Raw genomic sequence first — 26,725 nt, 5'->3', positions numbered from 1 at the left:
CATGACAACATGAGAGGCATTATTTTTTTATAAATAAATAAGAGAAAATAGGTGATAGGATACAGTCCAATTATAAATTAAAATTTATAATAAATTATTAATTTTGTTTTGTGAATGTTATATATTAACATATTTTAATATCATCTCTATTATGTGAGAATCATTCTCTTGGAAAGAGAGTTTATACATGTCGAACCTCAGAGTTGTGAAGCCCTCCACAATTTTTAGATAAAAAATATGTATATATCATCTCTATTACTATTCAATAATATGAATGCATTATTTTGAAATCATTTATTTGTCAATTGCAGGTAAGTTTTTAGAACGTATAATAATATCTTTCAATTTTTACCTTTGTCTTTTTCCTCTTTTTATTCAAATATTGTTTTCCTCTTTTGAATCCATGAAAAATTAAATAAAATTTTCACGATTGAATTTCTTTAAATAACTATTTATTTTAAAAAATATTAATAAAAATCTCTAAAATTATTTTAATTAAATAATATATACATATATATATATATATATATTAATAATTAAACTTGATACCTATACTTGTTTAAATCTATAACTATAATAAAGAAGATTAGACTTTCTAAAATACACAATTTTTGGTCAATTTTACTCTTATAACTACTTGTTTACAAATTACAAATTTCTTATTATTTTTCTTTATAAAGTTTACTCCCCAACTGCCCATATTTTTAATAATTATCTATTATTATATAATTTTATTATTTATTATTCTTAAAAAATAATTCATGAAAACACAAAGTATCCTTTATGTGCTAGTATAAAGAAATAGAACAAAAGAGAAAGTAGAAATAAATAAAACAAAATAAATTACATAAAATATCAAGAGTTTAAATTTATTGAATCAGTATATATGTATAAATTTTACTAAAAATTCTTACAAATTAATGTTAAAAAAATTATCGAAAATCTTATATGTTTTTCAATATTAGAAGACTTTTTCAATAAAAAAAATTAATTGAATATCAGCAAATATTTTTGTATAGTCTTTAAAAAAATGTTGATTGTTTTGTTTAAACACTACAAAAAAATTTATATTAAAATAAAATTTTGATTGAATAACATAAGATTTTTTAAAATAAAAAAGTCTTAACATATTTATATTATTATATACCTCAAATTCAAAAAAAAAATCTAATTGATTCATAACATTTTATACTAAGTAATACAGTGATGAGTAAATATAAAATTTGACTATATTAAATAAAAAAGTAAAATAAAAAATTATGCATCAGCCAAAAGATAGGATGGGAAAAGTTTGGCAGCGTTGCACCAACCAACTACTTTATTTTTATGTTTTATTTATATATATAAAAAAGTTGATATTATCCTTTTTGATAGAGTATATATGCCAAAATCGACATTACTTGAATTCGAATGAAATATGCTCAATTTTCTTAAATAAAATTTTGAGTCTTATAGATAAATAAATAAAAATTAAAACGAGAGACTTTACTAAAATGTTATATCGTATTTTTTTTTTACACCAAATGTCATATCGTATTAAAATTTAATATTCAAATAATAAAACTAAAAGTACACGTGCTCAATTACTAAAAAATAAAAGCATAAAAAGTTTTTTTTTGTTCAATTTTTTTTTTACTGCAAAACATAAATATTAAAAAGCTATTCTTGTATTATTGTCGTTAATTATTATCATTATTATTTTCGAAGATAGAAAGAAACATCTTAAGCTGTTTCAAAGTGCTTGAAGTATCTGCCACTGAAATTGTCTGAAATGAAAACATTCTGATCAAATCCATTGGATAACTTTTCACATTATGCAGTCAGCTGCCACACCACCATTCTATCAACTCGTGAGCTTCAGGCCAAAGCTTCAAACTTTTCCATCAAAATCTCGACTTTGCTCCTTAGGGACCCCTTTCTGCAGACTAAGAATGGCTTCAGTTTCTGGGTTTGGGCTGAGACCCCTAAGGGCCTTGGGTGGTTCTTCTTCATCTTCTGCAAGTGATGATGGGTTTGTCACATTTATAGAGTATGTGGGAAAGGAAGGAATGAATGTGAAAGATGATTTGGTGGTGTTGCTTGATCACATACAGTATGCTTGCAAGAGAATTGCAGCTCTTGTGGCTTCTCCTTTCAATTACAGCCTTGGCAAACAAACTGGTCTTGCATCTGTTGGTTCCGATAGGGATGCTCCTAAGCCTCTTGATATTGTCTCGGTATTTTTTTTTTCCTTTTGAAATTACTAAAATTGAGTGTTGTTTTCTCCTCATTCCCTTTCATGTGTGATGAATTGTCTTGGTGGAAAGTGCTTTACACTGTGCAATTGTAAGTGAGTGCTCAATTGGGATGGAATATCGTGTGCTGTGAATGAGAGAAGAGAAAAAGGATGTGTGCTCAAATTGAGTGTTATTTTCTCCTCCTTTCTTCTCATGTGTGATGGGTGGGAATAAAAAAAAAGGATGGAATGGTCACCAATTTGCATTTCATCTTTTGGGGAATTCATTCTAAATTGAGATGCAAACAGCATGATCTTCTACCATCTTTGTTTCTATATATACTATTGCCAATTGGGAATTTGAGTGTGTTATCTCATGCCTATTGCCATGTGGATTTGTTGAACATGAACCACTGAGAAAATTGATATAATTTTGGCCCCTATATCTAAATTAAGTTGTAGAGCAACAACATGGGACTGGCAACTAAATATCAATACATGAAACGGGTATACAAAACAACCTTTCTTTTGACTGTTGATGGTGATTCTACTTAGGGTAAACTTCTCCATAAGTATTTTTAGGAGAGAAAAATAGGAAGAAAAATGAAATAAGTTTTTTCATATGCTGAAATTAGTTTATGCATAGTTAATTTATAGAAATTTTCTTTTATTAGCTCCTTCAAAATATTATTTTTAACTTGTATATAAATTAGTTTTAACTTATAGAAAAGTTTATTTTAATTTTTTTTCTTCATAAAAGTTATTTTAGAGAAGCCTACATAAACGACCCTTAAATTCCTTTAAACCTCTAATTTTACTTGGCATAAGTCATAAGAATCTTTTAGATTGTGTTGTCCTGAAGGAAATAAAACCTATATTGCCATTGTGACAAACAGTTCTATGAGAGTTGTCACATCACATGGATTAATTGTTAGACTAATATTCACCGCATATCAGAATTGGTCTTATTTTTAAAATCGATACTGATTTACCATAACTAGTCTTGAATGTTGAATGCTCCTATGTAAGTTCCTTCTTGCCATTATTTCTGGTAAAGGGCTATATGATTTCCTTTATTAACAGGATCCCCCATAAATATTACTGGAAAAGAGTATCTTATTAATCAATTTTCCCCATTGTGCATCATTGCAGAATGAAATCATCTTGTCATCACTCCAAAAATCCGGTAAAGTTGCTGTCATGGCTTCAGAAGAAAATGATGAACCAACTTGGATAAGAGACGATGGTCCATACGTGGTAGTAACAGATCCCCTAGATGGTTCTCGAAATATTGATGCATCAATTCCAACGGGTACAATTTTTGGTATTTATAAGCGCCTTGAGGAACTAGATAATCTACCCACTGAGGAGAAGGCTACTCTGAATTCACTCCAGAGTGGAAGTAAGCTGATTGCTGCTGCCTATGTTCTCTATTCTTCTGCAACTATACTCTGCATCACCTTTGGTTCAGGAACACAAGCATTCACTCTTGATCATTCTACCGGAGACTTTGTTCTCACAAATCCAAGCATTAAAATTCCCCCCCATGGTAAAATGCGCGCTTTACTTTTTCCATACATAATTTGAAAAGTTTAATAGCCATGCACTATCATAAAGTTTCAAAATTATCAATCAGAACTCATCTTTTTATGACTTTTAAGATAATTATTATAAAAGTCAACAAAGCCATCATACTTTGTAATTTATGATTAGATCAATGTGTAAAAAAGACTTTACACTGTCAATATATGTATTATTTATTCTAATTTAAATGTTTGCAACTCTAATATTAACCTAACTAATTTGGTAGATACATTATGTCTCATATCTTTATAGTATATAATTACCTAAGATAGGAAGCATCTTACAGTGGTTATTGTCATTGTTAACTTACTTCTGAATGTATATAGTTGTGGTTTATGATGTTGACATCTCTCTTATGTGATCAGGGCAAATTTATTCTGTAAATGATGCGCGATATTTTGACTGGCCTGAAGGTTTAAGACAATATATAGACACTGTTAGACAAGGAAAAGGTAGATACCCCAAGAAGTACTCGGCCAGGTATATATGTTCTCTGGTGGCTGATCTCCACAGAACTTTGTTGTATGGGGGTGTGGCAATGAACCCAAGGGACCATCTTCGTCTTGTTTATGAAGCAAACCCTCTTAGTTTCATTGTAGAGCAGGCTGGTGGGAGAGGGTCTGATGGCAAAAATAGAATTCTTTCCCTTCAACCAGTTAAACTGCACCAAAGACTCCCTCTCTTTATGGGGAGCTTGGAAGACATGGAAGAGTTAGAAAGTTATGGGGATATCCAACAAAAAGTTAATCCTGGTTATGAGGTTTGATGCTGTGTACATCATGCATGCAAAATTTTGAATATTCAATGCTTCAACCTTCATGGTGCCTGACTAATTGTTCCAGTGTTCTTCACTTGTGTTGTATGTACTGCTTTATCCATTGTGTTAATATAGCTTTAATTCTCTGATCAAACTCATGCTCTCATAAATAAAAATTCTCTTTCAATAAGATTGTATATGAAAAGGGATACAAATGTTTTTGCTCTTATAAAAGTTCATATTCTTTTCAGCTCAATCAATCTTTGTTCTGAATCAAGTTTTTGAAAAACCTTTGCAAATGTTCCTTTAATCCGTATATATGAAAAATCTTGTGCTCTGATATAGATGGTTTATAGCTCTGATATTCTTTTTTTTTTTTAAGTTCTAATAGTAATAAATTTGTTATTAAGAACTCTTTTCCCAAAAATACTGATATGACCTTTTTTGATATTTAATATTTTATGTCACAAGCACCGATAAAGATGTAAGTAATTTTGTTCTGAAACTTCTGATATAAGTTTTATAACTCATTACAATGTTAAAGCTTGTCTATTTTGTATTTTAGGCCTTTCCTAAAACAATAGTCTATGTGTTACGTCCCCTCCAAATTCCTCCTGTGATCTAAAATTAGACCAGGAGAAGTTTTGTTCCTCCTCTATTCCCCTCTTCTCTTAAAAAATGAAAAAAAAAATATCTTCTTTTCTTCATTTTTTTTCCAGTCAAACAATATGTTAAAAAAGATTTACTTTTTTTTTCTAAAAGACCTTTATTTAATTAGTAATTTTCAAAAATAATAAATATTTGAAATTAATGAATGAAACTTCACTCTCTTAATATGATTGGATTGGAGAAGATGTACACATAATGTCTATTTTGATATAATCTATAAAACTTTTGAGAGTTTTTTTTTTATTGAAAATAGAAAGTATTTTTTAATATAAAAATTAAAAGTCCTTCTAAATTTTATCTAAGCATGTTCGTACATCATAATTCTCATCTATTTTAACATTATTATCTTTCTAAACATTAATCACGTGAGAAGTAATAAGGTGGAAAATAAGGAAGATTGATTCAAGAAATGTTAAAGAAAATTTTATAAAAATTGTTCAAATTATTGATAAATTTAATGTTATTAACTAAATTAATCAATTTTCCTAATTAACTGTTAATTTAGTTGAAAGGATTGTAGTAATATAGTTTCTTAGCCTATTCTGTCTTCATATAGAATAAATCCCTTTAATATAATTGAATAAATAAATAAATAAAAGAGGTGAGGAGAGGGGAATAAAGGAGATTTATTGCAACCCTTTCAATGAAGTTATATTGTTTAGGAAAATTAATTAATTTAGTTAATAATATTAATTTTTTTAATAATTTAAACTACTTTTTAAAATTTACCCTTAATAATTTTTAAATTAACTATCTCTCTTTTCATGTTTCTCATGTAATTAATTAATGTTTAAAAAGAGAATAATGTCAAAGTATACAAGAGTTATATGGTGTATAAATACATCTTCTACAATCTTATTAAGAGAGAATTTGATGAAAGATGAGAAACATAATAAATCAATTAGCATCAATTTTAAATAAAGAGGTCAATGAAAATTGGATAAAAAAAGTAAAAATATATAAAATTAAAAAAAAATAAAATAAAAGAAGGAGGAGGAGGAATTAGATAAGGAATGTGATGAACAACACTACAATTCCTAGAGATTGATGAGTTAAGGAAGATTTTGTTACAAATAACTGATTTTTTTTATAAGAATGTAGGATTCTTCTAAAAAACTTAAGAGAGAACAATTCTTAGATTTATATTATAGTTTTTTCTATAAAAATTAAGTTTACCTATATAACATAACTGTTATACAAAGAATATTGATGGTAGGTATAGTTACCAAATAATAGATTGATTATGTTCTCTTTTTAGGAGATGTGATTATTATTTACTTTATGCTTATAGTTTGTGATATCAACTAATCCACTTCGTATTTATAATCTCTTTGCCTTTGTAAAACTTGAGATTATGAGATTGTATACTTTCTTATTAAGTTGAAGACCCACCAACTTATGTATCACAAGTAGTCATGAAAATATGTCAAACTGACTTGACATATTTAAAGTATAGTGTAACTTTACTTATTTAATAAAAATGGCATACATATTTTTTTTTAAAAGTAGAGTTTAAGTTTATAGAAAAACCTATTATACTTTATAAGTCAGCATATTTATTTATACATGATAAAACATAATATGCATATTATATTATTAACAATATAATAAAATAAATAAATTATAATACATAAAATCATATTATTAATATTTGTTTTATATTTTTACTACACTTAAATATTTTACGTTCTTTATCTGTATGAAATCAAGAAATCAAATATAAAAATTCTTATAGTAACATTTTTACCTACTTATTTCATTTATCTTCATGTTTGATTATTTAAAATATTTTAAATAAAATATAAAAATATTTTATTGGATAAATTTATTTTCTTTCATCATAGATAGTACGTTATTGTACATGAATATACATGAGTTATCCTTCTTCCTTTAGTTTCTATTTTTATTTTAAACTTCAAATTTTATTAGTAATAAAATAAACTATTTTTTTTATCACACATTAAAAATAGACTTACACATATTTAAAAATAAATTTTGTTAGCTTATATAGAATTCACTTTATTAATGTAAAATATATTTTAAAATAATAGATCAAACTTAATTTAAAAAAAAATGAAATCAAATCTATAAAAAATTATTATAAATAATAAATTAAACTTAATTTTAATTTTATAAAAAAAAATTGATTTATATATTTTAAGTCGATTTCATCTCATCCTTAATCATAAATAAATTGACTGACTTATTTTTTTATTTGTCTATCAATTGATTGACAAAATATTTATTTTAATTTTGAATCTAGTGTATATAAAAATAAATTATCATGAAGATAATCCTGATTTAAGTAAAGATATCATATAGATAAGTGAATTACATTAGATATAATACATCTAGAGATAATTTTAAGTCCAAATTATTAAAAACAATAGATAACAAATTAGACATAACAAAACAACTATATAATAGCTTAGACATGTTAGACAAAGATTAAAAAGTCTCAACTGATCACTGGTGGAATCTTTTGATGATGAAGTCTTCTCTCAGTCACTGGAAATAATATCATATAGAATAATTAATTTCTATTAATAGTTTATTGATTTTAGTTATATCCTGTTAGTGTATATAGTTTGATTTAGCCTTGTTTATTTTTGGAAGGTTGAAATATATAAACTGGAGTAATGTTTGGTTGGTGAGATGACCTAATGTTTTAAACAAAGATAATGGTATAAATAAATAAAGGTTGAAAAGTAGAAAATCTAAAACCATCATTTCCTATTGTTCTGGACATCAAAGGATTTTGTTTCCCTCTTCTCTGCAACTGTCATGTGATGGTTGCAGAACAAAAAGAAAACAAAATATTTAAATAAAATAAAATATAGAGAAAGGTGGAGCAGCGTGCATGTACAATTAGTGGCCAGAGTGGTGTATGTGTATCAGTATCACTCTATTTATATTTATATTTAATTATTTACATAAAAAAAACTGTTCTTCCTCTGAAGAAGAAGAAGCACTTCAATGGCCAGTCCCAGCCACGTGGCGTTCCGTCTGCTCTGCCACGCGTCCCGCGTGGGGGCCATCATCGGGAAGTCCGGCGTCCTCATCAAGACGCTGCAGGAGGCCACCGGTGCCAGGATCCGAATTGTCGACGCGCCGCCGGACTCCCCCGACCGTGTCATCCTCGTCACCGCCCCTGCCGCCGCCAACCACGCCGAGCTCTCCAGGGCGCAGGAGGCGCTGCTCAAGGTCTTCGACCGCGTCATCGACGTCGCTGCTGAGACCACCGGCACTGAGGTTGGCGACCGCGTTGTCTCTTGCCGGCTGCTCGCTGACACTTCGCAGGTCGGCGCCGTCATCGGCAAGGGTGGGAAGGTTGTGGAGAAGATCAGGATGGACACCGGATGTAAGATTAGGGTTTTGAACGATGCTCTGCCGGCCTGCACTGCTCCCTCCGATGAAATCATTGAGGTCACTTAGATTTTTATTTTTTGTTTAATTAAATTGTTTTTGGCGTCTTTTTGCATCACAGCTTGGATTTCTACTATTGGACTGTGTTTTAGTGTGTGATTGGTTTCCAAAGTCTAAACTTACAAAATCACGAAAAGACAGAAAATGTGGCATAGTGCTTTGTAATGTGTGTTTTTTTGGGTTCAACGAAATGCCCTTTGATTTGGATTGGATGTTGAGTAGTTAATTCGTTTTGCTGGAGAATTATTGAGTAAATTGGCTGAGTATATTAACTATGATTTATTTAATGGATGGATGTATATCTGATCTATTTTTCTCTTTGAATGGATGGAATGGAACCACTAGGGTCGCCTATCGGTTGTGGTAGGTAGCAGAAATAAGCATGAGGTTGATGTTCTAACATTAGTGCGATTAATGTACACCAATAAAAAAAATGGATGGAATGGACGTTGAACTCCTACAGTTATTAATTATTGAATAAATAAATATACACCAAGTATAGATTTTTAACTGCGTCATCCAATTACAAATTGGTATAAATTGTAAGTTGCGTTATTAAATTGCCGCTTTAGTGGCAAAATAACACTATTCTATGGAAAAATTCCTTGAATCTGCTATCATAACTTTGTTGGCTATAGTGGCCGGTATGGTGTTATGTTTGCAGCATGTATCCTACATCTTATAGTCATCTCTGCTGAGTCTCCAACTAATTGAACTTTTGAGAAAAATATTATGCCAATTTTTATGCATTTTATTTATAAAAGAAATTGCATAAAACATACATTTTTATACATATATAATTGATATATTCCGTATATTACTGTTATGCAACTTCTGCTATTTTGTCTGATATGCTATCCGCTGTAATATATAGCAGGTTATTGGCTTTCCACCATTTTTCACAATCCGCATTTGATAACACTATTTGTAAGTTTGTAGACTGTTGTAATAATCACCTTAAAAGCACACTAAAGATGATTTTTGATTGGTTGATAATGTAAACTTATTGAGTATTGACAATTTAGTAAATAGAATTGAAAGGTTTTTGAAGAAATAGCACCAGTTAATGAAAGGTTCTTCCCTTGCTGTACTCTCCTTCCCTGCTTTTTTTGCTAATGAATTTATGAGAATTGAGAAATAGAAAATGGTCACGTTGATTAGTGTGGTCAAATGGGAAAGCATAGCATGGTAACTGTGGAGGTTTTCCAACAAAATCTTGAGTCTAAACAGATCATGCTGTAAAAGCAAGTAATGGAATGAGTAGACAGTTTGCTGACTGATAATTTCTTGTTTGTATGCAATGCATCTGGTGTTGTAGACAGTTAGCTGCCTGATAATTTGTTGTTTGTATGCATCTGGTAGTTCACGTGTCATCCAGCTATGTGATGTGGTAACAATGGTTGGGTTGGTCATCATAGAATCATTGCTTAAAGGAAAATTCTGTATCGTGTTAGCTTGGGCCCTATGAAGCTCAAATGCTCCTAAAATGTCTTACAAGTATCCAATGTTGATAGACATTTGATATGTACTAAATATTTCTTTTTTTGCCTTTTGTTTAAAAATAAATTGCCTGATATGGCTTTGATGCTCCATGGATATGGATGTAAGCTATATCTATAGCCTAATATCAAGTTAGGGGTATCAAAATGAGTTCAAATCAATGAGTTGACCACATAGCCTGCCCAAACGGGTTGGGTTACTCTTTTCGATCCTCCAACTCACATAACTCAATCACACAACCCGCCAACCCAATGGGTTAAATGATGGGTTGGGTTGGGTTGGTTTGTTGGGTTGGTTTGTTGGGTTGATTATTTTTTTTCTCATGACTTTTACCTATTCACATTAACTTATGATTTTTATTTGTAGTTTATTTTCTTATTAAAACTTGTTTGTGATTTATTTTGTACTTATTTTTTTGTTGTTGATAGGCTTATTTGTAGTTGTATTGTAGACTTATTTGAATGTTGTTGATGAACTTTTTAAGTACATGTCCCTATTGAACATTTGAATTATTTGACTAATTACTAGTTTTTTTAACATTTTTTCTCACTTTTATTTATATTTGATCATAAAATTTGAAGAAAAATTAAGACATAAAATGAAAATGGTTTATACTTTTTTTAATGGGTTGATATGTCAATCCATCAACCCAACTTGGGTTGGGTTGGGATTTTCAACTAACCTTAAACCCACTCTTAGGGAACCTTTTGCCTTTGACTGACCTTGGATGCAATGTAAGAAAAGGCTGCAATTTCATGCTAAAGGTTGGGAACATTTTCCAACTCACTGATTAAGAGACATGTGAATATGGTAAATGGACATCAATTTATTTGTGCTGTTACTTTTTTAAATGCTAAGAAAGGATCTTTTGGAATTGTGTCAGATCGAAGGCCAGCTGACATCTGTAAAGAAGGCCCTTGTTGCTGTCTCCCATCGGCTTCAAGATTGTCCTCCACCTGATAGAACAAAGATGATGGGAAGCAGACATCATGAAGTGGTTCAACGTGAAACATTTTCAGTTCCACTTGAGTCTTTAACTAATCTGCATATAGATCATCATCAGCAAAGGAGCTCTGCATTATCTAATAGGTCTAATGGCGATGCCTATGGAGCTCCTAAATTATCAGCTGAAGTTGATAGAGTTTCAACCCCAGATCCAAAAGCATTTCAGCAGGAAGTGACCTTTAAAATTCTTTGTTCCAATGATAGGGTTGGTGCCATAATTGGAAAGGGGGGCAGTATTGTAAAAGCTCTTCAGAATGAATCAGGGGCTACTATAAGTTTTGGTCCTTCAGTAGATGCGTGCGAGGATCGACTAGTTACTATTACTGCTTCAGAGGTTTGTTAATGTAATCTTTTTTGCTTTTACTTCTGTCCTACGTCTTGTATTCCTGTATATATATGTTGTTAATTGTACTATTTCTATTAATTTTTTCTTTTGCTGGTGGTTTCATTTTTGGCAGAATCCTGAATTAAGATATTCCCCAGCACAGAAGGCTGTTGATCTTGTTTTCTCCAAGTCAGTTGAGGCTGCTGTTGAGAAGGGGCTAGATGGGTCAAAAAAGGAGACACATGTTACTGCACGACTTGTAGTCTCATCAAACCATGTGGGTTGTTTGTTAGGGAAAGGAGGGGCAATAGTCTCAGAAATGCGGAGAGTCACAGGGGCTAGCATAAGAATAATTGGGAATGATCAGGTTCCAAAGTGTGTATCAGATAATGATCAAATGGTACAGGTATGGAGATGATTCTTTATTTTGATTTACAATTAAAAGATGCTGAAGACTGCTTTTTATATTTTTTTGTTATGCTTTTTTACTTGGTTATGCTTCTATTCAGAAACAACCCCGCCCCCCCCCCCCCCCCTCCTCTTCTCGAATATGTAGTTCATTACTTCATTATATTTTTTTTTAAGTCATCAGGAAAAATCTTGCAATAATGTTTAGGCATTTATTAATTACAATAATTATTCACTTTTCCCTCAGATATCCGGACAGTTTTTAAATGTTCAAGGTGCATTACATAATGCAACTGGTAGACTGCGAGATCATCTTTTTATTAGTACACAAAACAGTGGTGGAACAAGGAGCCTTTCATCCGTACTAGCTGATACCAGTTCCCCTGGAAGACTGAGGGACCCCCTTCCCGTTGGCGGCCAACCAATTGTTGCTGTTTCTCACAATCTCAACCGACATTCTTTGCCAGGATTACGGGCACCACAGGTATATTGCTTTCTCTGTGTCTTCTGTCTGGTTTTCCTTTCCAAGTTTTCCTTATTTGATGATTAAATTTGATTGCAGACAGTGGCTGGGATAAATTCCAGAGGCTTCAATGACGTTGCCAGGGGATTGACTTCTCGAAAAGGTGGCTCAGAACTTGTCAGGTTGGTGATATGCAAAATAAATTACACTTGCTTAATGATTTCATGAGGAACAAACTTCAGGCTTTCTTAGTGTCAGAGTATCAAAGATTTAAGATTTGGATAACTTGGAACTGCTACTTATGATTTGGTATAACCAGTGTTGATTTTTGTGGCTTAAGACATCTGTAACTTGGTCAGATCTAGGAATAATAATGGGGCGGGACAAACACGAGTAGTAATCCCCCCACTTGTTCTGTCGGATGAAAATCCACCTTGTATCCATTTCATATGCTTGTATCCATGGATTGTATAAATATGTGGGTATTTACAACTTACAAGTATCCATGATATTTGTTAAAATATTTATAAAAAAATAGAGAAAATAAAACATAATTAAAAAAATATTTTGAAACATGTTTAATTGTTTATATTAAAAATAAATTGGAGCAATTTACTTTATATATATAATAATTAGGGGTATTTGTGGGTACCTTCGTTCATACCCACCTCCGCACTATTAACAAGCAGGTAAAAAAAACTATTTATTTTATTCGCTCCTATCCATAAAGTTATTCAACTTTAATCTTTAGTGGCTTTTGTCTTTGGATATCTGCATCTGCATATGTGCATTTTTTTTCGTATTCCCTAGTCAAATCACATTACTGCTTGCTTGACATTGCTTGTTTATTCCAAACTGATTGTCACATTTTCTTACAGAATTATTTATTTTTTACCCATACTCTGCTGTTTGGTGGAAAATCTTGTTTTATTCAACATTGACCTTTACGGGATCATTGTTTATCTGCTATTATTTGGGGTCCTGGCATTGAGTGAGTCAGTGAAGTCTTAAGGTTAAGGCTACTAAGACATGGTTTCTAATTTCAGCAAGGCTTGGCTGACTCAGTTAACTAACTTCCCCGTGACAATTGCATAACCTGGGTTCGTATCCAGGAGTCTCTTATTAGCAAACAATATGTAATCCCCATTAAAATCTTCACCGAGGCTTCCCCTGAGCCCAAAAACCCGAAGTGAAAAGTGTTTTCTGAATGAGTGGTGGAAATAGTCAGTCAAGTATATATAACAAGATGTCAAAAATTGTCGAGTTATAAGTTCTTATTATTACTCCTTTTTGTCTGCAGTGGAATTAAAACCGCCATTGTTACTAACACAACTGTGCAAATTGTGGTTCCTGATAAAGTTATTGGCTCTGTATATGGGGAAAATGGTAGCAATCTGGCTCGCTTGAGACAGGTAAACAATCTCGATTAAGTTTATGTACACAATACTCTTGAACTTGCTTATGTGATTACTAATATGATTCCATAATTAGTTATTTGTTCATGTCTGTTACTAGAAAAGAACTAAGCAAGGATGCCGAAATTACTTGATATTTTCGAAGTATTACATTATCTCGTGCTTCTGTATTTTTGTTTGGATATGTGGCATTGTTATGGTGATCAATGGGACTTATTACTTGATATCTGGCATTATCCTTCTTTTTAACTTAATTTTTGTTTCCATTGTCAGATATCAGGGGCCAAGGTTATTGTACATGAACCTCGTCTTGGAACAAGTGACAGGACGATTGTCATATCCGGCACCCCTGACGAAACTCGAGCAGCGCAAAGCCTTCTGCAAGCGTTTATTCTCACTGGTTCATCATGACAATATCCAACTCACTGATGATGATGGCCCATTAATTTTCAAGTAGTTTTCCCATTTTTTAAATCGTTTTTCATCCTACCCAAAATCATGTACATTATAGAGTAATCTTGGCGTCTACTGTCACTATGATGTGTCATTGTCACTCTTATTTAATTGAATTTCATAAAACTAACAAAATAGATTATTTTAGATCAAAGTTATTTAAATGTGGGTGACAATAGACATACAAGAGTCGCGATAGACATTTTCCCATAGGTTGTTCACTGAACGTCATTGTACTGATTTAACAATAATCATTTGATTTTTTTGGGTATACTCGAGTAATAGCAAGTTCAATTCTACAGTTATAGCATATTTTTACCAGTTCCTTTTTGGAATATTACCCTGTTACGTATGCCATGTCTTGTATCAACTACTGGTGCGGTTCTATTTCATGATTCTATTTCTAGAATCTGTTGCGCAATAAAGGCATGTTAACATCAGATGAAAAATTTCTTGATGCTTAAGGTCTACATCGTAAGGAGAATAAAATAAAGGAAATTACTTTTACTTGAGGAAAAGGAAAAATAATGTATAAAAATAGGTGTAATATCACTTCATAAAAATTACAATCCACAAATCCTGGTTTTACCATAAGAGGAGATAAATGACTGAAGTCTCCACACGCACATATATTTTACACAATGATGCAGAATAATATTGCACGGGTCATAAAAACGAGATGGTGGTTCAAGTTTCACTTTCACAGGATACTCTCTGGTCCTCAACCAGTATATCAGTTGTCAGCTGCTGCAGCAGAGGCAGGACTAAGAATGATTTCAACATTATCATGGACTCCTTGCAGCAGTAGCTCACCGTCGTATTTCAGTACTTTACGCTTTTTCGCTGCTCTTAGTGTCCCAACAAGTGCTTCAAATATATTTGCGCATTCATCATCGTTAAACAGTGTTCCAAACGTAACCTTCGCAACACAAGACATTGTTAATCTTAATAAAAGCTATTCTTTAGAGTATAAGATCAGCCAAAAAACACTACAGCTGAAAATTATAGATAAAAATTACAAATTGCACACAGATGCTCATTAACAGCCAAATATATTCACCATTACTTGCCATGACTTTAAATGGAGATCTGTAAGAAAAATATAAAATGCACCATTTGATCAATGGATTTTCCTACAAAAGTAATTGTCAGCATGTTGATACTTATAAACAGAACAAACTATCTCATGCCCCTGCCAACACATTTGATTACAGTGCTGCAGTGGATTTTGCTTGCTTCCATGTTCAATAATATGAACATCATAGCAAAAGTTAATTTTTTGTGATGCTCTTGGATGAAGATCTAAAGAGCAAGCTTTGGATCACCAAATATTGACAGGATGTTTAGTGTTACTTCAATGCTTCATTACATTGAAAAGGATGGGTAATTTAAAATGTTCCCAATGAAATTTCACTAGTACAGCATATGTTGGTGCTCAAGTTTCATTTTATTGTTAGCAGGTATTAGGGCTTTCTTTTCCTTCTAAATATTGGATGGTTCTTTTTCATTCCATTCATCTTAATCTATGAAAAACTGCAAGGCGCTTGGAATCATTAGGAAAGGAACGATCTTCCTTCTGGGGTTACTCAAATTGAATTGACACCTCAGTTTTTAACCCAAAACTTGAGAGGTAGGCCTAGATCCTGAGTTGCATAAAAAGATAAAATAAAATTCCTGTGAACAAAGTTAAGATCGGAGTTTGTTAACGACCCAAGATCCCATTAATGATCTCATGATCTAGATCTATAAGAATAAAGCAAACAAATGTAGATTCACAGGAACATAATAAAAATAAATAATAAAAAAAAGATTGAATAATGAAGAGAAAGCAAGAGGAGTCGTCTTGTTATTTATACCTTGTAAGAACCATCTTCTTGGGCCTCACCAAGCCTCTTGATTTCTTGGGTGAGGCGCTGAACCTCTTCTTCAACATTCATCGTTACAATATCTTCGGAACCACCAAAATAAAATAAAAAACAAGAAAATATCCTTCCCCGGACGCACTTCTCCTACAGCAATAAGCAATTTATATTTCGTACCTTGTCAAAGAAATGCATGGCTTGTAATTTTTTAATATTATTTTATTATCATTTACCACGCTGTAAAAGTTTTTATATTATCGTCTATTATAAATTATAAGATGACCGATTTAACTTGGTATTAAATTAGTTAAAGTTAGTGATAAAGACTGAAAATAACACTAAAAAATAACAAGATCTAAAAATTAAAAAAAAATATTAAAAAACTAAAATAAGACAACGATATTTATTTAAAGAAATTGAAAATATATTTAAATTAAAATTTTGTTTTTTTTTACATCACAGAAGATACTCGCTATCTAAAATAACATATTTAGCTACAAATTTTAATAGTTTTGGATAGCTTGTAAAAATTAAATATAAAAGTTCATTTTATTCAATTTATATTTTTTAAATTATATATGAAAATACATTATATTTTCCTTCTTTGTTGTTTATAATAAAAATATTTAATATTATATATATATTGTGCATTTTTAGTAATTTTTCTTAAAAAAAATATGCCCTGTGGGTGTTTTTCTTAAACATAAAACTTTTTACAGATTTTTTTTTAATTTTTATATATTTCATTTTGTATTTATTATGTTAGATTTTAAACAAATATTTCATATTTTATAATAAAATAATAATTAAAAAATATTGTGTCGCAATATATATTATTTATTATAAACATAAATTATATTTTATATGCTTAAAAATATTCTTTAATACAAATTTGAAATATAATATAATTTATATATTTAAATATAATATTATTTGTACTATTAAAAAAAACTTTGTACCTCTATGTATTTTAAATAAATAAATAATTGGAGTTAACTAAGTGTGGTAGTTAACAATTAAATAATATGAGTGATTTAAATAGTTATTTAAAGAGTATGAGAAGTTTGATAAATAAAATTACAAAAAGTAGAGAAAAAAATCAAATTAAAAAAGTATGAGAGAGAAAGAATAGTTTGGAAATCAAAAGGTAAACACAGTCAACAAAATGTATATAAAAAAATGTATTTCATTTTTATTAATAGTATAGATATATAATTTATTATAAATTTTAGTTATATATCATAAACATTTAGACCATGCAATGCTTGTTAAAGTACTAGTTATATGTAACAATTTTAGTAGTTGAGCATAAATTGTGTAAAAGAAAAAAAATGTTCTAAAAGATAAGTATTATATTAATTTTCCTCTTATATTAAAATATATAATTTAATTTTTTTTAATCTTGTTAAAATAAAATTACATCTCCTCCTTTTGAAATATGCAAGAACTATATTATCCGATTAAAATATATTTTTCTTCTAAATGTGAGTATTGCATTGTCACATTTCTATATTACATTAAAATATATAATTTAATGTATTTAATTTAATATCAATAAAAAATATTAAATATAAGATTTTAAAATATTTTTAATTAAAATATATGATAAAATATTTTAAATTTATTAAGTTATCATCCACTCACTTGATAAAACTTTTGTAGAATATATAATTTAACTAGCATTTTTGTATCATCCCTGAAATTCTAATTATTAAGTTTTATTATTTTTTTCGTTAGAATTCTAAAAGTAATACTAAAATTTGGTTCTTAGAAATGACGATCAGAATCTCAACATCTACTAAATCGTTATTTAAATTTTTTTTTGTAACATAAAGCTCAAAAAGGTAATTAAAAGGACGATTTTGCCCTTGTATGAATGTGGTATGGTGAAAAGGCTATAGAGATAATAAAATATCATTTTGAGATTAGAATGATGTTATATGCATTAAAATATAATTTTGAAAAGTGTCTGAGAAGTTTTAAAAAATATTAAGAAAAATAACCAAAATATTTTTCATAAGTTGCTTGTATGAAGTCAGCATACGCTTCATACCTAAAAGTGATGAAACTAATAAAGTTAGTGTATTTTCAAATAATATATATTGTGATAATTTCCATGAAAATTTGGAGATTTTATAAGTCAAAATCAAATTCTTAGGAATTTTTTACTTACAAATAAAAAAATATAAAATTATAAATTTGAGGAAATTGAAAATTAATTTTAATCTTTTAAAATTAATTATAACTATACAGTAGTGTATCTAACAAGTTCCATTGAGAAGTAAATTCATTTTCTATTTTACCTTAAATGTTTAAAAAATAAAAATAAATGCAAAGAATCTAGTAGAGATATTTTGGTCATTTTTCTATAAATTTAAAGAAAAATTCAGAAAATAATAATTATATTTTTTAAGAGATCAATTTAGTCTTACAAAAACACTTTAAGAGACCAAAGTAAAATCTTTTAAACTTATAAAAACAAAATAAATCTTCTTAAACTTAAAAACTAAACTAAAACAAAAAATTATGATAATTGACTAAAATCATAATCTAGTGAACATATGTTGTGTAAATTAAAAAAAAAATTGAGAATCAACTACGATTTATTTTTTTCGTAACCATGTTATTAGTATAATGTATTCACTGAATTTACAAATGGTTAATTGGTGGAATTTATTCTCCTAACAAAATTTTTCATTCGAGACTTTATTTGAAATAACCTTTGTGTTTAGTTGTCAACATTGAATTTGAAATCCTAAGCAAACTACCAATGATAAGCCAAAGGAAGGTGAGGGTGACATCAAGTCATCGTGCTCCTTATGCCATGGGCAACACCTATGCTACATTGGATGGGTCAAAGGGTTACAACTCTCCAATTTAGATAGTAGGCTACAACTAGCATGTAAGATGTCAAGATCATTAATAATCATCGGTCAACTATATGGTAGTGAATTCGTTCTTGGACCTTGTACACACATCACCTGTCACACTACGGGGGTTGGCCATGCCTAAAATCACTACCTTAACCACAAGGAAGGTGATGTCAAAAGCAAGGCTAGTAACTAGAGTGAAGTCGAAACAAGGTAGGTGTACCGGAAGGTGCGATTGGAGCTCCTTATTTTTAGGGAGAGATAATGTTTGTTGAGTATTTTAGTTTGATATTGCTTTACATCCAAAAAGAAGCGAATTATGTTTATATCAAAATTTGGAGATGAAAGTCTTCTTTCATTTCTCAATGATAAAATAAGGGGGGTGTATTGGTTTAGGATTTCGTAGGATTTTAAAAGACTTTTTTTGAGTAAAAAAGTCCATTGGTATTCAATTAGGATTTTATGTCACTTAAAAACAATCCAGTGGTATTCAATCTGGATTTTCAGGATTTTTTAAAGAGTCCATTAAAATCCACTGGTATTCATTTGAGATTTTTTACAACTTAAAAACAATCCATTGGTATTCAAAAATTTAAGGATTTTAAAGGATTGTTGTGTGAGAGGGATTTTGAAAGACTTTCTAGTGTTATCTATAAATACCAGATTCATAAAACAATCCCATCCAAACCCATCGGATTTTGAAGGATTGTTTGAAATGATTTTTCAAGTGTTTTAAGAATTTTCAAGTGAGTTTTTCATCTTTTTTTTCTATGCTCCTGTCTTCTCCATTTTTTCTCTACTAATAATACTACACTATTGTTCATTGCTCATATATAATACTATTCTCATACCATTCTCCTATTTTGTGAAACTCTAATATGTAAATGATAGTGTTATTGACTTGTTTTATTTTTCTGTTCGTTCTCTTTAATTGACTTACTTTATTTTATTCTATGTAGTTGAATTTGTTCCTTTATATAACACAAAAAAATACTTGAAATTTTAACTTTTAAGTGATAATTTTTTTTATGACACACGTTAAGAAAAGAAAAAGGTGAAAGATGAAATTGATATCATAATCTCAACAATATATATATATATATAAAAGATGAATTTGTTAGGGTTTTTGTGAGTAGAATGAGATAAAAATGGATCTTAGTAGGGGAAGAACCCTCTTAGCATAAAAATTGCGAATTCTCTCTTTCCCTTGAATTTGTTACTCTTATCCCTCCTCTTTTTATGACTCAACAATTATTTTATTTTTTTTACTATGAATTTTTCTTTTTTATTCTTATATTATGAAATTAAGATTTTTTATATTTTAAAAAAAGAAAATTAACATAAGACATTGCAATATCTAATTTTTTAGGGTTTAGGATTTATGTCTTCATTAACTTATTTTTTAAAAAAGAAAATATTGTTAAAATATTTGTTAGAATAATTTATATTTATAAATATCGTTAAAAATTATCATATATATATATATATATATATATATATATATATTCTCTATATCTAAATACTTCTGTTTATATAAAAAAAATTATATATCTAAATATTTTTTCAGTATCGAATATACTAATTTTTTTATATAAAAAATTATCTTATGTTTCTATATTTTCGTTTTTACATTTTTTTTTATAATAACTGAGGTATTTGATCCATTTGGATAGCAAAAATATATTCGATCTTGTATGATGGTGTGCTTCTAAAAATAATAATATAATTTTATTGATTTTGTCTATTATCCGTAATTATTTATATAACTATTTTTTAACATATATTGTTTTAGTAATTCAAATGGGAGATTCACAAGGAAATAATAAAGAAAAATGAAAAGAGAAAGAAAACTATGAAGCTTGGATTAAGGATGATTCCGATGAATTGTTACAATTGATAGTGGATGCTATAAAAAGATGATAGAATATTATAGAGAATTATTATTATTATTTATCTAGACATTATTTTTTTTATTTATTATTTTTATCTTTGACTCTTTTTAAATTTGAATGTATAATTTTTTTTAAATCTTATCAAATGTCAAAACTCCACAAAATCCCACAGAATCCATTAAAATCCTAATTTAAAAGTCTTGCAGAATCCATTAAAATCTTGATTTTAAGTCTTGTAGAATCTTGCAAAATCTTAAAAGTCATGAAAATCCTGCAAAGTCTTTTAAAATCTGCAGGATTTTTTTTAACTAAAAAAGTCCTTTAAAATCCTAATCCAATACACCCCCTAAGACTAAACTCATAAGCATACATATTTGGTTAGAACAACTTTATAGGAGTTCTTTTTATCACATTCATGTCACCACATAGGGAGGTGAAAAAAAAGAAAGAAAAAGATGTGATTTTTTCAATATCACTAAAACCAACGGTTTGTTAGTAATCAATCATAATCTAATAATTATATCTAAAATTTAATGTATTGATAATCTAAATAAAAATAGTTGTAATTGATTTTAAAATAATTAATTACAAAAATTGTCTTAAATATATTTTAAATCTATTCAATATAACTATTTTATTTTACTCACTCTATGTTATATATATATATATCATTTTGTTAGTGTTGTTTGAGTCCATACCATTAACTCCATTTAATTTAGTGTTGATGTGACCAACAAAATGAAAAATATTAAGATAATTAAAAATAATTTAAAAATTAAAATAAAAGATAAAAAAATCATATATAATTATCTTATTTATGTAAAATAATAAATACATTATTATAAATAATGATCTTGTTGTCACTGGAATCATTCACCATCTCCATTGTTGAGGACAGGGGGCCATAGCTTTAAAATTCAACATCAGTAAAGCTTATGATAGATTATCACGAGGCTACATTAGAGCAGTGCTTCACAAATTTTGCTTATGCCAAAAATGGATTTGGTGGATGATGTTATGCGTGAAAATAGTGCAATATAGTATCCAAGTCAACAATAATCATGTAGGTCACATTCTACTAGGTTGGGACCTTTGTCAAGGAGATCCATTATCCCTTTACTTGTTCGTCTTAGGTGTGGGGTGTTTTTCAGCTCTTTTTAAAAAATTTGAAGCTAAGGGCAAGTTACATGGCATCCAAACCTATAAGAATGCTCCATATGTAGGCCATTTGATGTCTGTCGATGATTGGTTTATATTCTCCTAAGAGTAGCTAAAAAAGAGACATTGTACGTGATTAATATTTTGAGGATTTATGAAAATGCATCTGGACAAGCTATTTGTGAAGTCCCACATCGGTTAGGAAGGAGAACGAAGCATGCCATATATATGGGTGTGGATACCTTCCTTGTATGGACGCGTTTTGGGGTGACATGCGTGCCATTGCCAGAAGCAAAACCGTGAAGGCTGCGTCCAAAGCGGACAATATCCACATGCAGGTTGCTCAGAGCCTGGACCCGAGCCGGTGTGCCAGCGAGGGCGCTGGACTCCCTTGAAGGGGTGGATGAACAAACTAAGATCTACCTAGGGCTCTTGTCTTTGATTGACCATAACAAAAAGGAATTTTTTGGGCACATTAGAGATCGCATGTGGTGTTGTATCAATATTGGAGTAATAAATCTCTCTTTAGAGCAGGGAAAGAAATCTTGATAAAATCTATTCTCCAAGCCATTCCAACTTACACCATAAGTATCTATCTTCTTCCACAAACATTGGGACTATAATTGGAGAGAATGATGTACTCTTATTAGTGGGGCTTTAATTCAGGTCATGGAAAAGGGATAAACCGATTACAGAGGGGGAAGCTAGCTATTAAAAAGGAATATGGGGACTGAGATTTGGGAATATACAAGCCTTTAATTTTGCAATATTGAGCAAACAAGCATGGAGGTTGGCTACATAACCTAATTTTTTTTATTAGTTAACTTTTTAAAGCCAGGTACCATCCAAATGTTGATCTCCTCTATGCCAAGCTCGGTCACAATCCTAACTATGCTTACAGGAGTATTTGGAGTTCATTTCACCTGGTTAAGAGAGGGTTAGCATTAGAAGGTGGGAAGTGGTGATAGTATATCTGTATGGAATGATCCTTGGTTGAGAAATAATAGGGGGAGCTGCTACATATGAATGAACGCTATTAAGGGTCTTTGGGAATTAAGGGTGAATGACCTGATTGACAATGAAAATGGGAAATAAAAGAAAATTGGAAGTGTTGGATTTTGTCATGATCCTTTGGAACATCTGGTTTAGTAGAAATAAAAGAAAAATGGGAAGGGATTGAATGGGATAGTAAAGTCACCATGTACATAAAAGACACTCCTGCATCATGACTGCAAGCTCGTCAACAAGATCTTGATATCAACCAATTACCAAAATAGCCACACCATTCCTTGTGGAAACCACCAACTTGAGGGAGACTCAAGTGCAACTTGGATGCGACTTTTTTTTCTCTTGCAAATCAAGTGTTCAACATAGGGATGTGTACCAGGGATCATGATGGTTCATTCATCAAAGCAAGAACCTGTAGCCTTTTTTTTTCTCCTTGAACCTCGTGAATGCAAAGCCTTGGCCCTTCAAGGAGCCCTCTAGTGGATTTAAGAGTTTAATCTATAAGATGTAGTTGTTGAAACTGATTGCCATAGAATGCCAACTTGTATAAATAAACCCAAGAGTGATTATGCTAAATTTGGGACAATTATTCGAAGTTGTAAACTCTACTAAATAGGTTAAAAAGTTGTGATTTGTGAGGTTAGCTTTTCTTCAATACAAACAAATTTGATTGCCCATAATTTAGTCAAGACAACCGATTTTCAAGTTGGTCTTTGTAACTACAATCATATTATTTATTGTATTGTAAAATACATTATCAATGATATGAGTTAATTTAGTTTTTTTTAAAGAAAAAAATATGGAATTTATTTATCCAACAATTAATTAAACAAATAATTTAAACATTTCAATTATTATAAAAATCAACTTCTATATATTAAATAAATATCGTTATATGATGTGAGGATGTTTTCTATTAACTTCTATTTAATAATAGAATTTTTAAGAATTCTTTTAACTTTTTATCTAATTCAATTTTTATTTATCATAATTATTTATGAATTAAAATTTAGTATTTTAAGATAAATTATGAATAAATAAAAATAATTTTGTTTTATAATGTAAATTATTTATCATAAAGGTAAAATATAATTTATATATTTTAAAAATCTATTTTTAAAAAATTTAAATATAATTTATATATTCAAACATAATATTTATTTTTATATATGATTTATTATAAAATTTTAATTATATATATTAAACATTTTTAATGTGTGAATTGTATAAACTAAAATATTAATATATACTTTTAAATATATATGAAGCACAAATCAAAAAGAGTACAAGAAAAAAATTAATTTAGTCTTTCAAAATTACATGTATCACCACATTTTCCCTAGTAGGAGTAATGGGTTGACTTTTGACTATTATAGTATCTAATCTAATTGAACATATTTAGGTTAGGAGGTTGGATCAGGTTTACAAACTTTTTTTTAGCTGATTCAACTTAATCTAATTTGATTACATTTGGAGTTGAATCAAATAAAATAATTGGGTTAAGGAATTATAAAATTTATATTTTAAATTTTGAAGCAAGTAATATATATATGTATGTATAAAGATAGATACACTTAATTCAAATTTTAATACATGATACAAATAAAATTACAACAATCACAAATAAAAAATTACAAAATGCCTCAAACAAACACTAACATATAATAAATTTTAAATTACATAAAAAGTGAAATTAAACTATTATTCTTATTTCATATCTTCTTTAATATACAAATAAACTCATTCTGACAATATATAGTAAAAAAAGTATAATTAAATACGTCTAAATATTAAATTAGTTATATAAAATAAGTAAAATACTTACTCAAAAACTTAAAAGACATTTGTCACCCTAACCTCCTCATTTCTCATAAATGTATGTGTATAATGTTTCATAATTTAAGTTAATGATTTACTATTTGTTAAATTAGATTTATCGGATAAAGAATCTTTTGATTTGTTATCCAACTTAATTATAATTGAGTAATGTAAAAATTATTTAATCAAATTTAAATCACAAAAATATAATTGGATTGATTTAGATAATATAAGTTCAAAAATAAATTATTTGCTATTTACATTCCCAAATAATATGCACATATTCCTAGTTTCAACTAAATTAGATTTTTAAATATTTAGATTGCACGGCATTAATTATTACAGATTTTGTCACCAAATTTATTTATTTAATATTTAACTTAATATTAAATTAGTCTATCAAAGGTTTAAAATGTCATTATATTCGTCTCTTATGTAAGATCAAAATAATGACAAGAAAAAACTTTGGACATTGTAATTTTGGAGGATGAAATTGAATTTCTTTTCTTAAAATATTATCAAGCATCTCCTATTAAAGTCAAATTTGTAATTTACTTATAAAAGATCTTAAAAACTAATATATATGGGGAATGCTAATATACTTCTACCTATTTTTTAGTGGGAGTATGTTAGCAATCTACAACAAAATTTTAGGACAAAAAAACCGGTCATTTCTTTTGATTTGGTTAATTCGTACAAATGATATTATAGTAATTTAATTTTATTTTAAAAGAAAATTAAATATTTTCTCTCTCTTATTAATTTCATTCATTAAGTCATTTCTTTTTTCTATTAATTAATTTTTATTTATTCAGAGAGAGAGGGAGGAGACATCATGAGAGATGAAATAGAAATGAGTTAAAGAAGGAATTTAATAGGAGAGAGATAAATAAGTTAGAGAAATAATTTAATAGGAAAGATGAATGAGTTAAAGAAAAAATTTAATAAGAGAGAGGAATGACTTAGTAAAATAAATTAATAAGAGAGATAAAATATTTAATTTTTATTTAAAATTAAATTAAATTACTATAATATCCTTTATACAAATTAACCAAATCAAAAGAAATAAGTAATTTTTTTGTCATAAAATTTTGGTATAAATTACTAACAACTAAAAAAATAGGTAAGAGTATATTAGCATTCCCCAATATATATATATATATATATTGACTTAATTTCAGAAAAGAAAAATATTTTCAAAATTTATTTAAAATTAAAAAATATTGTTTTTATCCCAAGACTTAATTTATTTTTTCTTAGAGTCAACTTTTAACTTTTGTTATACTTATAATATAATTCATTGTATAAATTCTCAACATAGAAACAGGAAAATATTTGCACCAAAATATAAATAAAAATATATTTAAATATATTTTTAGTCTATATATAATAAACAAAATTTTAATTTTGATCATTATAAAAAAATTTATTTATTTTTATGTTTTTTAAATTTGTATATAGTTTTTATCTATGTAAAATAAACAATTTTATTTTGATTATTTTAATATATTTTATTTAAAATTATATTTCTCTAAAATTTAAAGTTACTACTTTTAGTTTAAAATTCTTACAAGAAATCAAATCAGAATGTATTATTTTTTTATAAATTAAAAATATATTCGAGTCTTAATTTTTTTCACATTATATATCTATTTTAATTATATATATATATATATATATATATATATATATATGTATATTTTACTCTATAGTTCATTTTTTCTCCGTGTTTAAGAAAAAATTATGAAAAAGAGTAAAATATATAATAACATTAACTTATCTTGTGAGAATGGTATGAACTGGTGGTGACTGGGCACACAGAGCATTAAATTTTAATTTCTTTTAGTTTTCTTTTTTTTGACAAGAAGAGCATAAAAAAAGATTTTGGAATTTGAAA

The 26,725-nt window shown here is 28.7% G+C and overlaps 3 protein-coding genes across 3 annotated transcripts; 2 read left to right on the top strand and 1 right to left on the bottom strand.

The window, feature by feature from the left end:
* The first annotated feature begins 1,709 nt into the window (after positions 1-1,709).
* LOC109805066 (Inositol monophosphatase family protein) lies at positions 1,710-4,746 on the top strand. Its single transcript, XM_020367015.3, has 3 exons — positions 1,710-2,216; positions 3,368-3,764; positions 4,165-4,746. The coding sequence occupies exons 1-3, from the start codon at positions 1,815-1,817 to the stop codon at positions 4,563-4,565; spliced, it is 1,200 nt and encodes a 399-aa protein (XP_020222604.1). The 5' UTR covers positions 1,710-1,814; the 3' UTR covers positions 4,566-4,746.
* A 3,184-nt stretch (positions 4,747-7,930) lies between these two features.
* Positions 7,931-14,532, top strand: LOC109804952 (KH domain-containing protein HEN4). Its single transcript, XM_083068686.1, has 7 exons — positions 7,931-8,651; positions 11,035-11,490; positions 11,615-11,887; positions 12,137-12,373; positions 12,452-12,534; positions 13,653-13,764; positions 14,041-14,532. The coding sequence occupies exons 1-7, from the start codon at positions 8,202-8,204 to the stop codon at positions 14,176-14,178; spliced, it is 1,749 nt and encodes a 582-aa protein (XP_082924812.1). The 5' UTR covers positions 7,931-8,201; the 3' UTR covers positions 14,179-14,532.
* A 213-nt stretch (positions 14,533-14,745) lies between these two features.
* LOC109804953 (costars family protein) lies at positions 14,746-16,236 on the bottom strand. The gene is made up of 2 exons (XM_020366879.3): positions 16,077-16,236; positions 14,746-15,139 (listed from the first exon to the last, which is right to left on the bottom strand). Exons 1-2 carry the CDS (start codon positions 16,155-16,157, stop codon positions 14,954-14,956), a joined length of 267 nt encoding a protein of 88 aa, XP_020222468.1. The 5' UTR covers positions 16,158-16,236; the 3' UTR covers positions 14,746-14,953.
* Between the last annotated feature and the right edge of the window lie 10,489 nt (positions 16,237-26,725).

This window comes from Cajanus cajan, chromosome 2, assembly GCF_000230855.2.
Source record: "Cajanus cajan strain Asha chromosome 2, NIPB_CcT2T_4, whole genome shotgun sequence".
Taxonomy (NCBI): Eukaryota; Viridiplantae; Streptophyta; class Magnoliopsida; order Fabales; family Fabaceae; genus Cajanus; species Cajanus cajan.
This window is presented reverse-complemented; position numbering and strand designations above follow the sequence as displayed.

Bases quoted from the DNA above. Each gene is read 5' to 3' on its own strand.
- LOC109805066 (XM_020367015.3), top strand. From the start codon at position 1,815: ATGCAGTCAGCTGCCACACCACCATTCTATCAACTCGTGAGCTTCAGG. The intron at 2,217-3,367 runs GTATTTTTTTTT...GCATCATTGCAG, and splicing joins AGCCTCTTGATATTGTCTCG to AATGAAATCATCTTGTCATC. The intron at 3,765-4,164 runs GTAAAATGCGCG...TTATGTGATCAG, and splicing joins CATTAAAATTCCCCCCCATG to GGCAAATTTATTCTGTAAAT.
- LOC109804952 (XM_083068686.1), top strand. From the start codon at position 8,202: ATGGCCAGTCCCAGCCACGTGGCGTTCCGTCTGCTCTGCCACGCGTCC. The intron at 12,374-12,451 runs GTATATTGCTTT...ATTTGATTGCAG, and splicing joins CAGGATTACGGGCACCACAG to ACAGTGGCTGGGATAAATTC. The intron at 13,765-14,040 runs GTAAACAATCTC...TTCCATTGTCAG, and splicing joins ATCTGGCTCGCTTGAGACAG to ATATCAGGGGCCAAGGTTAT.
- LOC109804953 (XM_020366879.3), bottom strand. From the start codon at position 16,157: ATGAATGTTGAAGAAGAGGTTCAGCGCCTCACCCAAGAAATCAAGAGG. The intron at 15,140-16,076 runs GTATAAATAACA...TGTGTTGCGAAG, and splicing joins AAGAAGATGGTTCTTACAAG to GTTACGTTTGGAACACTGTT.